We start from the raw sequence: 15,095 nt of genomic DNA on the forward strand, positions 1-15,095 counted from the left end.
ACAAGTGAATAAGGATTGCCCTTGTTCTTGTTCTTGTTCTGTCCTCTGCTCTTGTCTCTACCCCATTTCCATCTTCTTCCCTGAGGTGGTGGCTTAAACGACACTTCTCTTCCACTAGGAATCAAGCTAACTCATCACAACAAAAGAATAAGCCCTCCTCAATTTCAAATACTTCAGTAGGTTAATATTTTCATATGACACATTTTAAGTATGAAATAGTTCAGTATGCAGGTTTCCCTGATAGCTCAGTTGGTAAAGAATCCACCTGCAATCCAGGACACCTTGGTTCGATCCCTGGGTTGGGAAGATCCCCTGGAGAAGGAAACAGCTACCCACTCCGGTTTTCTGGCCTGGAGATTTCCATTAACTGTATAGTCCATGGGGTCCCAAAGAACTGGACACAGCTGAGCGACTTTCCCACTCCAGTTCTTGCCTGGAGAATCCCAGGGACGGGGGAGCCTGGTGGGCTGCTGTCTACGGGGTCGCACAGAGTCGGACAGGACTGAAGTGACTTAGCAGCAGCAGCAGAGCAACTTTCACTTTTACTTTCACTTTCATCATGTTAACTAAATATTTTTATAGTAACTAAAATAAATCATTCACAGACATAAGCTGAAAGCTCAAAACAACCTTTACACAGCATTCATTTATTACTATTCTTCTTACTTTTGAGAACCTCACTAGAAATTCAACAATTTAACTGCAACTTTTAGGCTTAAAGCACACAAATACCCCAAAAGATAACAAGATAAACTTATGTATTGCTAATTAGGTAAAATAGTGGTATTTCTTGCTAAGAATAGATTTCTCTACAGAATCTATTCTGATGTTTATATATTTATGTATCCATTATTTTTGTTAATTTTAATACAAATTTATGACTTAGCTCCTGGACTGCTAAAATCCTTTAGGCACATGATCTAATTTAGTCCTCAAAATGACTCTGTGAGGCAGGTACTATTGTTACTCTGATTTTTACCGATAAAGAAAGAGGTTGAGGCTTGAGGACATCAAGTAACTTGCCCTAAGAAAAGCAGCAGGGATAAGGTGTAGCATCAGGGTCCGATTCTAGAGCCTGAACTCGTGAGCTAGGGTTAGATTTGCTGTATGATTTTATAAGCATCAGTTTGTGCACCCTCATTCCCTCCCACACGTCAAGTTCCTTGAGGGTTGTACAACCTTCATTGAATAAATGGATGAATGGGTGAATGAATGGAAGAACAAATCAAAATATTAGTGAAGAATATAGCAAAGCATTTTACGGAATCACACAGGTAATAAGAATTTTAGAAGTGGCTTTCTGGGGTTATCTCATTTAAAACCTGTGCAGTTGTAGTAAGATTTAAATAAGATAATACTCTCTGAACATTTAAGAGTAAACTTTCAAAATGTAGTTATTGTTGCTGTCATCAACGAGTATTTTTATGTTCTGATTTCCAGGTGTCAGAACACAATCCCAGTCTTCTATTCCTGACCACATTTATACTACGTATTTCAATGTTTCCTCATGTACAATTAAACAATTGAAAATATCACCATTTCCTGGTTCTCAGATTAAAATCTATTACTTCCACATAGAGGAAATGAATGCAATTTAATATTCAAGTAAATAGAAGTATATTTGTTCCAGCTCCCTCAGATATGTGAACTTCTTTTTTTTTTAAAAGTAGACCTTATAAACAGGAACCTATTTTAATGCCCTTAAAATTACTGTTTTCTACTATGTTGTCATACTGTTGGCTAAGAAAGCAGAATAAAACAAGTGAATTATTCAAATACTTTTAACCAAGTTACTTTATAAACTTTTCTTCCACTGTGCTAGAAAATGGTATCTGGTTTTGTCAGCCCACCAATCTGGTGCATATTTTGTAGGCCTTGATGCTACAGTAATAATAAGCACATTTGCACACAGAAGCATCCATGGACAGTGGTCCATTTTCCTCACAAGTGTACCATGTTTTGAATTTCCTTTTTTCTCCTACCTATATTTTTGATTCATGAGGTACAAGGTAATAAATGCCAACAAATAGAAAACAGGAATAAAATATTTTAAATAATCTTATCCACAGAATCTTCATCACAGATATGTGATACCCAAGAACCAATGCAGTTATACCATCCATCTATTTTCTGACCTTAATTTTAGATAATTTTTTCTGGGTGGCTGGTGAATCTCCTGACATATCTGACCACCGATGAAGTTCTTCCTTTGCTGAATGGAGCCAATCCGTGAATTCTTGGACTGCGTCTAAATACATGAGATGGTCTTTCACAATCTCTTCTACTTTCCTCATTTTCTCCTGGTAGAGAAAGAAGAGTACTTTAACAGTAATCATTATTCAGAACCCGAATCATTATTCAGACAAGGCAGCAGGTGTCTTAATGATCTTAAAAGATTCTTTTCTTATTTTTGAATTTTCTCTATGTCTAATATCTCAAAATGAAAAAAATCAAATCTTAATTCTACTGAAAGACTGTGAAGAAGCAATCATTTTCCTTTAAGTTTTACTTGGTCTAGCTTAGAATAAAAATCTATGCTTAATGAATGTTGACTAACATCCCTCACTAATAATCCACTTAATTATTACTATTATTATAACTGTTCTTATTGTTCAAGAAATTATTTGTGTTGCCTTTGTGTACAGTATTCTGCTCAGCACTTAAAATAAATTTGTTCATTTAATCCTCATGACAGCTATGTGATATAGATAATATTATTAAACTGTATTATGAGAAAGGACCTTTAGAGGTTACAGAAGTTAAGTAACATGCCCAAAGTCATACATCCGAAAAAGCGTCAAAGCCAGAATTCAAATTTCTAGGTCTTTTTAACTGAAGTCTTAGCTCTTAATCATTACCAAAATAAAAATTAAGATAAACTAACAACTGACCTGCCTCTTGAGAAACCTATATGCAGGTCAGGAAGCAACAGTTGGAACTGGACATGGAACAACAGACTGGTTCCAAATAGGAAAAAGAGTACGTCAAGGCTGTATATTGTCACCCTGCTTATTTAACTTATATGCAGAGTACATCATGAGAAACTTTGGGCTGGAAGAAGCACAAGCTGGAATCAAGATTGCCGGGAGAAATATCAATAACCTCAGATATGCAGATGACACCACCCTTATGGCAGAAAGTGAAGAGGAATTAAAAAGCCTCTTGACGAGAGTGAAAGAAGAGAGTGAAAAAGTTGGCTTAAAGCTCAACATTCAGAAAACGAAGATCATGGCATCTGGTCCCATCACTTCATGGGAAATAGATGGGGAAACGGTGGAAACAGTGTCAGACTTTATTTTTCTAGGCTCCAAAATCACTGCAGATGGTGATTGCAGCCATGAAATTAAAAGACGCTTACTCCTTGGAAGAAAAGTTATGACCAACCTAGATAGCATACTGAAAAGCAGAGACATTACTTTGCCAACAAAGGTCCGTCTAGTCAAGGCTATGGTTTTTCCAGTGGTCATGTATGGATGTGAGAGTTGGACTGTGAAGAAAGCTGAGCACCGAAGAATTGATGTTTTTAAACTGTGGGTTGGAGAAGACTCTTGAGAGTCCCTTGGACTGCAAGGAGATCCAACCAGTCCATTCTAAAGGAGATCAGCCCTGGGATTTCTTTGGAAGGAATGATGGTGAAGCTGAAACTCCAGTACTTTGGCCACCTCATGTGAAGAGTTGATTCATTGGAAAAGACTCTGATGCTGGGAGGGATTGGGGGCAGGAGGAGAAGGGGATGACAGAGGATGAGATGGCTGGATGGCATCACTGACTCGATGGACGTGAGTCTCAGTGAACTCTGGGAGTTGGTGATGGACAGGGAGGCCTGGCGTGCTGCAATTCATGGGGTCGCAAAGAGCCAGACACGACTGAGCGACTGAACTGAACTGAACTGAACACATATGTTAAAAACTGTAGTACTAATAATACAAGAGTTCCCTAAAGGAAGCCAAGAGAAGGAAAAAACCTTCTCCCTTATTTTCTTTAACATTCTCACATATATGCAATAGAAAAGTCATGGAGGAAAGTAATGATTCAGAGATAGAATTGAGAGAAAATCTTCATATTACATGAAGGAGCCAATTTCTTGGAGAACAGAAAAATGAGGGTTTTACTAAAATGAGAAATAGAATACTTGGTACATGACTTAAATCTGGGAGGTAAATAGACTTGCACCTAACGTAACAAATATAAGTGGCAGCAAAAGCAAAAGAACTCGAAACTGACAACTGAGTCTCAGAGAGTCTTACAAAGAAAAGAAATGGGTTGATTAACATTCTGAGTGGAGAAGGATGAAGAACAAATAAACAATAATCCCAAAATTGCATAGAGAGAAAAACTCACAGTCATCCATTGGTGAGAAATGACCCTTTATGTAATATACCTGTTCACTAAAGATATAGTTTCATTTTTTATTTCTATTTTTAAATTTTTTAATTGGAGGATAATGGCTTTACAATGTTATGTTGGTTTCTGCTATACAACAAAGTGAATAAGCTGTATATATATGTGTGTATATATACATATATACACATAACGTGTACATATATACATAATGCATATATTATATATATATATATCCCCTCCTTCTTCAGCCTCCCTTGCAACCTCCACACCAATTCCCCTAAAATTTAACCTACAGTGTATTCTTTACCTGAACCTTGACGTTTTTCCTTTGCTATAAAGCACTAACCTTGGAAACGGTCAGTATGTCATTAAACTGTGTTTTCAGTTCCTCTTGAGCCGTATCCGTGAGAGCCTCATCCTCAGTCTTCTGGTAGAGCTCCCTGGCCTTTGCTGTGAGTCGCTGCAGGGCTCCGGCATGGTCTTCCGCCTCTGATACAACGGACTGAAAGTGATCCAGGAGGGAAAACTTCTCTTTCAGACCAGGCTGTGGTTGCAAGGGATGTTCTACTTTTTGATCCACCGATTCCATCCACTGCTCCAACTGGTTTTTCCACTCTAGATAGTCATTCCACTGGCTAATCACAGATTCTAAAGTGCTAGAACCAATGTCACATATTACAAAAGTAAGTTATCATCACATCTCTACTAAAAACCAACCATGAGGGCATTGCACCCATGTAAGCTCTTTTACCGAATGGTATTGTAAGTGATGAAAACAGTGTTTTCAAGTGAAGGGGAAAACATTACTCTTCTGACCTACAACACAGCTTCTTCCAAATAAAAATAAATTTATCCCCAAATTTGAAGATGTCTTAGTCGCATATGCATCTGGAGATTTGTCTTCCAGATGCTAATTGCCCTAAATGAATAGACACATATACATGTTACATTGTCAAAACATCAGCCAGGGGGCACCAGTTAAATTTTATTTAATATACATTAATTCTGTATTTTCTTGGATTTGGTTTATCCTATTAAAGATAATGGAATTCAAAATGTGAAGTATTCTTTTGGGTAAATGACATAATTAGATTGATTTTTTCACTTGCAGATATAATATATAATGTTTAGCGCTTCTGTGTTGAATGTGTGAAGGGATGAAGGCTCAGTGTGCTAATAGTATTAGAAATATAGTCGCCGAAGTTAATAGTCAAGTCAATAGCTCTCCCAATAGTCAACTAAAAGGCTCTCTAGACTGGCATTTTTAAAATACCTCCAACATTTAGCTTTACAAACTATTCTAACTCATCTTCAGTGACCCCTCCCACTTTCCCTTGCATATAATTCTATGACCCTGAAGTTATATCTGTGGTGAATGTACTTCCAAACTGTTTCTTTTGCTCAAAATTTCCCCTTTGCACCAATATATACCTTATCATATATGCCTTAAAGCCCTATTCTTTCTGCAAATAATTTTCTGGAAAGTCCAAATCCATCTCACTTCTCCAGAAGCCATCCAAGCCCTACTCTTTTCCACAGTCCACAGCATCTTAGGAACACAATCTGAGTCAGAGGCTTGGTTGTTTTATTTTTTTTTTTTGAATATATCCTACCCTAGCTTTTGAGCCCCGAGAGAGCAAAAACTACTTTGTTTCATTATTTTAGCACAATAATTTGAGCACTGCTACGGCTCAAAATGCAGTTTCCAAAGTGAATTCCTTGCTGAAAGAGAAGAATCAAGGATTTAAATCCGCTTCCTGTATTTAACATCTTATTCTAACATCCGGAAAATATTCACCCGTATTGCTATTCACTTTTATGAAGCTGGCCTGTTACCAAGCATTGGGGAGTTGAGTTCATGCCCCAGCAGTCTGATCTATAGAATAATAGAACTATGGAATCTGATTTTTTTTTTCTTTGCTGACCATTATGAGTTGTGATGAAGATTCAAAATCCTGCTGACTCTGTGGAGTTACCACCTACCCTCCATATGCAAAGTAAACAAAGCACATTTTTAGCTGTCACTGTGGTTCACTGTTTACACTGCAGTGAGTAACTGGAGTGTTATTTTGTTTTGTGATGAGCTCTAATCTTCTGTTCATCTATTTATGAAGATCATTTTGAGCACACACTTCTTCCGCGATTGAACAGTACATATAACCTTTAATGTGACTTCTGGAATATGTGTTAGTATAATACTGCTGAAAGTCATTTGTCCAACCAGCCAGTCAGATTATTTGTAGATCCTCTGAGAAGAGGGAGGAAGATGAAAGTCTTTGAATCATAAATATAACACAACAACAAAACCTTGTGTAACAATTAGAATCTTCTCTGTTTTCTCATCAGCGTCTGATGCAATGGGGTCGTGTGGTCTGGCTGTTGCCCATGTGAAGGTGTTCACACATAGCAGGAGGTTGGTCCCCTGGCCTTACTCTAAATGTCAGGATAGAGTGGGGTGATCACATACTCTCCCAACATCTCTGTAAGCCCACTGTTAGGGATATTACTTCAGTTGAGAAAAAGATTTGTATGTAAGCTCAAAAGTTGCCAATGACTTAACTTTCCTTAAAAAGCAAAAAGTTATTAAAGTTGTTAAAGTTATTAAAGACGTATTCTTTCTTTGATGAATTTAGAGGCGGTATCTGATTAAGCCCATGTGTGCCAGAATCCATGAGAGATGTTATGGGAGATGTAAATATTACACACACACACACACACACACACACACACACAAAGCAAGCAAGCAAACAAAACCAGCCATTGCAGTTATAGAAAATTCAATCAGGCAGAGACAGGCATCCATACAACCATCTAAAAGAACACGCTTGGTAACTCTCTTACAGGATACCTTCAGCTCTACTCCATCATTTTACTAAGTCACTGGGTTTGACTCAGGCAAAGACACACTAAAAATGGGCTCTGTACCTCTGGGCATGGATGGAGGAGTCCACGATGTTAGCCCACACGTCTTTAAGGGTCTGGAGCTGAGTCTGGATCACCTTCTGACCCTCCTTGTTGCTACTTCTCAAGGCCTGTTCCCCTTTGCCAATGGCCATGTTCAATTTAACTTCCCCTTCACCTTTCATCAGGAGAATTTCCTGTGAAGGAAGAATGAATAATCATCAGCAGGATTACTAAAACCTTCTGATGTGTTGTTTCCCATGAGAATCAAGCTAAGGCATACCTTACCTTAAAATGGAGCAACAACAACAATATCAAACTCTGGACCCTATGGCCCTATAACACCTTACTTAAATATTAGAAGTCTGGGAGTCTGGAAGTCAGAGACCAACTCTGATTTAAGTTCTTGGAAAACTCTGGACCACAAGCCTAGAAGTGGAACTTTATTGAATTTTGCATCAGAGTAAAGAGAAGTCATTTTGAAAACGAAGACACTCTTGTCCAAAACTTGACAGATCCCTATTTCTATTGCCTGGGTAATTTCTGCCTTTCAAAGGAAACTTCACGGACTGCAGGCTAGTCTGTGGCCTCCTCCGTACTTCATCAGGGCCCCTCCACACAGGCTGTACTGAAAGTAATAATTTACAGGGTGATCTCTTCCACTAACTGGGGACTTCTGGAAAGCAAGAACTAATTTTTGTCTCTGTATTCCAATCAACTTGCATGGTGCTTGGAGTAGAGTAGGTATTCATAATATTTGCTAAAAATGTTTACTAAAATTTAAAAAAATTATTTTAAAGCTATTAGAACAAAAATATTCCTTGACAGAAGAGAAAAACAATCCCTCCAAATCCTTTTTTTGCCCATTTTCTTCATTTTGCCCACGTAATCCTGAGGAGGCTCACAGTTGAACGATGAGGACCTAACTCAAACACCTGTGTGTATGCATGTGTGTGTGTGTGTGTGTTAATTACTCAGTCATGTCCGACTCTTTGTGACCCTACAGACTGTAGCCCACCAGGCTCCTCTATCCATGGGATTTCCCAGACAAAACTACTGGAGTGGGTAGCCATTCCCTTCTCCAGGGGATCTTCCCCACCCAGGGGTTAAATCCAGGTCTCTTGCATTGCAGGCAGATTCTTTACAGTCTGAGCCACCAGGGACACCCCAAAAACCTGTGAGTCTAATCCAACAGTCTTCGGAAGGCCTCAGGCTGGCGCCCCACGTACCTGCACTTGTAACAGCCGTCTCTCCAAGGCGTCTTTGCTCCCCACAGTGCTCTCTGCACTGGCCAGTCTGTCCTGCATGTCCTTCACCCAGGACCACATGCTCTGCAGCGCCTCCTCCAGGGCTTCGTGCTCCTGCAGGGCCACCTGGCAGCTCCGGAGCTTCTCCTTGGTCATCCGGAGTAAGTTCTGATAGCTTGTGAGGAGCTGGGAACACAGGCGGCTTTCTTTCCCAGCACCGTGGCCTTCTTCACTGAGAAGCTGCCCTCTCTGGGACAGCTTGTCCAGAGACTCTCTAAAGAAAACAGGGAAAAAAAAAGAAAATGAATTCTGTCAGGAGCACAGGGGAGTGACACATGATTGTTGACATTGGAGCAGCCACCAGACCAGAGCGCACAGCTGACATGCCTTTCAGTGATGGTGCTGGGCGCCCTCAGAGGGCTGGCTACCTGGCTCTCTGTGGTTTATCTGAATGCAGTCACTTCCCATCGAGGGATCTCATTCAGTCTGTGCTATCTATGCCTGGATCCCAGCCCTGTGTATTGTCAGGGATTCACTTCAGGAAATGGCCCAGGCCTGTCTCTCCGGGCTGATCTCTGACTTTTCTTCATTCCTAGTTAATGCTCTAATCATAAACAGTTCCCTGAAATTCCCTAAGCACTCCACCCTGCTGTATACACACGGAGACTCCTCCTTCATAACCACTCTTCAATTTCTTTTCTAAGAGGCCCTTCAAATCTCAGTGCAGGCCTTACATCCCCAGGAAGCATGATGCTGACTCCCCTTCTGGTGCCCTCTTTCCGCCTTTCTCTCACCTCATACACCCTGTCTGTCTCCATCCACAAGGCTTTCACCTTCTAGAAGCCATGGTAATTACATTCATCTCCTATCCCCAGCATCCAGCACAATGTTTGGCAGAGATAAAGTGCCAAAGAAAGCTTCTTTCAAAAGGCCATCTTATGAATACTTATGGGTTTCTTTGTTGCATCTTGGGAACTCTGCTCATCTCAGTTTGAGGTTATGTTAATTAAGTCAAGGGAAAACATGATCTTCTATGGCTAGGTCGGCTTTATGCTGTTTTACAGATTTCTGAATCAGCATATCTCTCAGGAAATGCCTGGGATATCAGAAGGGAGACTGTTGATGCTGTCACACAAGCTGTTGTGAATGTCAGAAAAGGACAGGAAACCCATTTCCTACCTTGTCTTTTTCTTTTGCTTGAGCAGCTATTATCTAAACAGAATCCTGTGTGCTTCAATGAGATATATAAGACTTAGACAACATTACATATACTTTAAAGTACATCTCTTATACTTGTAATACTGGGAAAAATTGGAGGTGGGAGGAGAAGGGGACAACAGAGGATGAGATGGTTGGATGGCATCACTGACTCAGTGGACACTAGTTTGAGTAAGCTCCGGGAGTTGGTGATGGACAGGGAAGCCTGGCATGCTGCAGTTCATGGGTTGCAAAGAGTCAGACACAACTAAGTGACTGAACTGAACTGATACTTGTAATCTGCATGAGACATGAAGGTAAGACATGAAGATGGTTTAAACAATGACTTTAGTTAAACAATAATTCAAGAGGACAGATAGCACATGTTACCACAAGAAGAACTGCTTAATAGACAATAAAAATCAATGATTCTTAAGTCTGAGGTTCTTTTTAAAAATACAGGGCATTCCCCTAAGATATGCAAAGTACTTGCAGAATATTATGATGAAAAAAAAATCCAAAGGACTGGGAAGAGCAAGTGGCCAACAAGTGAAAGAAGTCAGGTGACTCAGCTAGAGAAGCTGGGATACCAGCGGAGCACATTAGGACTGTCTAGAGAAGCTGCCAGGTGGAAAGCAGATGGGAGCAAATGCACCTAGCGTCCAAGCACCTGGTCCTGGAATATCAGAGTAACAGCTCAAGAAGAATATCAAATGTTTTAAAGGAGGAGAGAAATAGGTCTGGCCGTGTTATATTGTACCTAGACAAGAGTCAAGATTTAAATTCACCATTGGGTTGGGGTGAGTTTCAATTTATAATTGAATCACTATTAGGTTCAATTTATAAAAAATTGAAATTGAGCAGGACTCTGTGAGGCCTTCCCAGATACTAAAGCCCTTCTGTGTCCCTTGTCTCTTCTTTGTAGAAAAGCTGTAGTCTCCCAGGTCTCCCCTGAGTTGCAAAAAAGCAGGCTCAAACGGTTAACAATTAGGACAACAGTCACAGAATATTTAGCTTCTCCCTGAAGGATATAAATAACAAAGTCTGATTCACATTCTTGAGTTGTTTTGCAAACACTAAAATGGCCACCAGAGGGAAAAAGCTAACTGCCCGGGTAGCTCAGCTGTTAAAGAATCTGCCTGCGATGCAGGAGACCCCAGTTTGCTTCCTGGGCTGGGAAGTTCCCCTGGCAAAGGAATAGGCTACCCACTCCAGTATTCCTGGGCCTCCCTGGTGGCTAAGATGGAAAGAATCCTCCTGCAGTGCAGGAAACCGGGGTTTGATCTCTGCACTGGGAAGATCCCCTGGAGAAGAAAATGGCAACCCACTCCAGTATTCTTGCCTAGAGAATCCCCATGGACAGAGGAGCCTGGTGGGCTACAGTCCATGGGGTCACAGAGTTGCACACGGCTGAACAACTAAGCACAGCACATGATGACCAGACTAGTCATGACATAAGATGCTCTATCTTGAGCAATACTGAATATGTGGCTTGCACAATTCCAGGAACTGACTTCAAGGTACTGATAACAAACTGACCTTAGAACTGAAGATTAACTGTGCTTAAAACAATCAAGATGATGCTGACCAGACCACTAAATGACCAGTTTCAAGATGATTCTCAAAGCTAACTGTTTTGTTCTGCTTGTAGTCTCTGCCTACCCACCCTTCAAGTTTTCCTTTAAAATCTGTTCTCTAATCAGCAGTGGGGATTGGTTCTTTGGGACATGAGTCCACCTTCTTGCCAGAATTTCCAGGTGCCTCAATAAAGCCATCTTTCCTTTTATTCAACACTTGTCTCTCATTCTTAGATTCTTGAGTATGAACAGCTTAACCTGAATTCAGTAACAAAATCAACAACGTGTTTGCCCCACGGTAAAGGTTCACAGCTGCTGCTAAGTCACTTCAGTCGTGTCCGACTCTGTGCGACCCCGTAGACGGCAGCCCACCAAGCTCTGCCATCCCTGGGATTCTCCAGGCAAGAACACTGGAGTGGGTTGCCATTTCCTTCTCCAATGCATGAAAGTGAAAAGTAATAGTGAAGTCGCTCAGTCGTGTCCAACTCTTCGCGACCCCATGGACTGAAGCTTACCAGGCTCTTCTGTCCATGGGATTTTCCAGGCAAGAGTACTGGAGTGGGGTGCCATCGCCTTCTCCAAAAGGTTCACAGAGGTAGGACCAAAGCAACGGTCAGACAGAGTTTTGGGCCAAGCTTCCCTCCCCTAGTGAAAAGTGTTCTATCTTCCAGTGCAACAATTTCAATGAAGCAATTGAAAATGCCAGTGGTGTAGTGTGAATTGAGGGAGCAAAGCCATGAAAGTGGAGTCCAAAGCACAGGCCAGAGAACTGCCTGAGAAGGAGCCGGAAACATTTGCTCAGTTGACAAGCAATGAGAAGACAAATACTGCAGTGAAGAAAATGAATCTCTAGGGCAGTCAGACTTCATGACAATACTTTTTGCTTTACTAACAATATTATGAGGATATGGTGGATTGGAAATAATCCTGGAGGCTGAAGTGTGTGAGAAATATATGGAAATTGGGGTCTATAGTGTTATTTTGTAAATGAAGGGTATTTTTATAATCACCTTATATCCTTATAATAACCTCTGGGAGGAAAATGTATTTATTATTATTCTCAATGTTTAAAAGCTATTATCAAGAAATACAGGAAATGAGTGGCCTGTCCAATTTGTTGAACAAAGGGAGATATAACTGCAATGGAGATCAGCTCTTTACCTCCAACCCAATACTCTCTCCAGATCACCACACTGCCATGGAAACACTATACAATCATTTGTGTACTAGGTATAGAAACATCACCACCCCAACTAACCATCTAACCAGCCAACAACCAACCAACCAGACAAGCAAACATTTGCTAGTAAGAAAAGCATCTATTCCACTTCCGCATCCTACCTTGCAACCAACAGTTCTCCCAGAAACATTTCAATTTTATGGACTTCGTTTTTCTTCTCAGGAATGTGTTGCTTGCTCTCTCCTAAGTTTTCTGTACTTAATCTTTCTTCCATTTCATGGATCCATAAGTTCAGTTTTCTGTGCTGATCTTCAAAGCTAAAGAAAAGAACAAAACACGTTAGAGAAATTCTTATATGTTCATTATAATAAATAAATTATAATATTGAGGTCAACAATGTCTATGGCAATTAAGATCTCATGGATTTTCAAGCAGAGTAGAAAATTTGACAATAATCCCATTCAAATAATCACTTATTTCAGTAACAAAATGACAAATTCTGGACATTTTTCTTGAGATCCAAGCAGAAAAAGAAGCACTCTATCTTGATAATTATAGCTGGTAATTAAGATTACATTTCCATGCCTGTGTGCACTTAACTTTACATCTTACTACAAAGACCCTGAATTGGGGCCAGTGGAAAAATGGGGCCGTGGAAGCCCTTGAACAGGAAGGAAAGTCATCTCTGGGTCTTTGTATCTTATGGGGATTTGAATATGGCACAAGACTCTAGGGTTCTTAAGTTTTAAAAAAACACTGTAAATTCTCTAAGAAACCTTGACAAAAGTCAGGCAAATACCTCCAACCAAAAAAAGGCATTTTGATTATACTGACATCTTTCCTTTCTTAGCAACAGAATACTTTTTCTAATTTTATATCCAGCCCTGTTGATATAGCTTCCTGATTGGAATCTTGATTCAGAGAAATATAATAAGTGTTTTCTGCCATAATTCCAACCTCACTGAAGTAGACACAGTGAGGAAAGGACTTGGATAATCAAAAATTCGGGTGTCAAAATTCTAATATCTAGAGTTAACCAAATAGACAAAAAGTACATACATTTATGTCATTCATAATTATTAGTGAATATAATTCTTTTCTTTTTCTGTATAGAAAATAAAGCCAAATGATACCATCAGAGTTTGAGCAATCAGTTATTGTCCTAGTATGAACATGTACTTAAAGTCAAAACATTATAATTTAAACTCACAATTTAAAAATATTTTTGTTTATTCCCAATGCCTCTTTACTTTAAATCACTGAAGAAATAGTCCGTGCATAATGAAATCTGTACCTGTTGAAAAAACTTACCTCCCAAGTTCCAAAGCACAGTCTTGTAGCGCCTGTCTGTCTTTAAGGCACTGTTTCAGAAATGCCTGAAACTCTTCATTAGCTTTTGTAACTTGTTCCTGAATGCTACTGACAATTTGTTTAGATAAATGTGCATACAAAGTTTGTCCTTCTCGGGTCACCGCATCAAGCTTGCTCTGTCCATCACTGACCGAGTCCAGAATGTTCTGTTTCGGGAAACAAAGGTAATACAAAGCATTTGCTATTATTCAAAGATCCTACTGCATAGGAGGATTAATTACAACTCTGACCTGAGAAAGTAAAGCAAGAGAAGAAAAACAGCTCAAAGGAAGAAGGCTTTTAATAAGCTTCAGTGAGAATGATGTATGATGTATATAATTGGATATAGTCAAGACTGAGAATGGAGGATGGTGCCAGCCAGTCACTGGAACCGCTGAGGACCAACTGCAAGCAACATCGAGCTGGAAAGAAGGATGCTCTCCTCAAGGTCTGCTCTCAGTCAGTCCCTCTCCATTCTCACCATCTCAACCTGGTCCAGCCTCCACTTCTTCAAACGGTTAATGTGACATCTTTCAACTGGTTAATTGTCTCCACCCTGCCTCCTTGTCTGACTCATACTGCACACAAAACCCTGTGCTCAGATCCCTGCTTTTCTTGGTATGCACCTCTTCCTTGGAAGATCATATACATGGGCATGGCTTCAACTGAGCAAAAAAAGTCCAGAACCACTATGTTGGTCTTGCCTCCACTCTGAGCTCCACAGAGGTATTTGTGACTGTCACTCAGACTTTGCTTCATGGAGATCCTCTGCATTTCAAGCTTTAAAGAACCCAGCTCCACATCTGAATTCACCATGCCTCCAGCAAAACCAGCTTCCTGTATTATAATGATCTTCCTCCCTGGCTGCTAATGAGTTATCTACATAATTCCCATCACATCACCCATTAAGCCACAAAATCCTTATATTTCTCATTAATGTTTTCCCCCATTAATTTTTTAAAAAAATATTTTTATAATACTTAACACAGTGCTTTGCTCAAATTAACCATTTGAAAAACTTCGCCAAAACTTAATTTGAACTTAGGCTCCTGACAATCATTCTTAATGTTGCTGCACAGTGGCCCTCCCTTACCAAAATTTATACATTTTTCATTGTCTGTCACACCTTTAAAACCTACAATATCTATTGCTTTTATTTGAATATATCCTGGCTCCAAATTCAGATGCTAGGTTATTAAAAAAAACACAAGCCATGTCTTCTGTTTAAAACTTCTTCATGACAATGATGTAAAATAGATACAATTATTTATGCTTTTACTGCCATAAAAACTAAAATTA

General features: G+C 39.8%; 1 protein-coding gene across 19 annotated transcripts in view; it reads right to left on the bottom strand.

The window, feature by feature from the left end:
* Nucleotides 1-15,095, bottom strand: part of SYNE1 (spectrin repeat containing nuclear envelope protein 1) — a 503,306-nt gene that overhangs the window by 256,248 nt on the left and 231,963 nt on the right. For all 19 annotated transcript variants that reach the window (XM_024997066.2, XM_024997067.2, XM_059889951.1 and 16 more), the window contains 6 exons: nt 13,758-13,963; nt 12,608-12,763; nt 8,475-8,766; nt 7,270-7,442; nt 4,691-5,000; nt 2,136-2,300 (listed from right to left, as the gene is read on the bottom strand). In XM_024997066.2, the coding sequence (XP_024852834.1) occupies nt 2,136-2,300; nt 4,691-5,000; nt 7,270-7,442; nt 8,475-8,766; nt 12,608-12,763; nt 13,758-13,963 (1,302 nt within the window). The remainder of the gene's footprint in view (nt 1-2,135; nt 2,301-4,690; nt 5,001-7,269; nt 7,443-8,474; nt 8,767-12,607; nt 12,764-13,757; nt 13,964-15,095) is intronic.

Source organism: Bos taurus, chromosome 9 (genome assembly GCF_002263795.3).
Source record: "Bos taurus isolate L1 Dominette 01449 registration number 42190680 breed Hereford chromosome 9, ARS-UCD2.0, whole genome shotgun sequence".
Taxonomy (NCBI): domain Eukaryota; kingdom Metazoa; phylum Chordata; class Mammalia; order Artiodactyla; family Bovidae; genus Bos; species Bos taurus.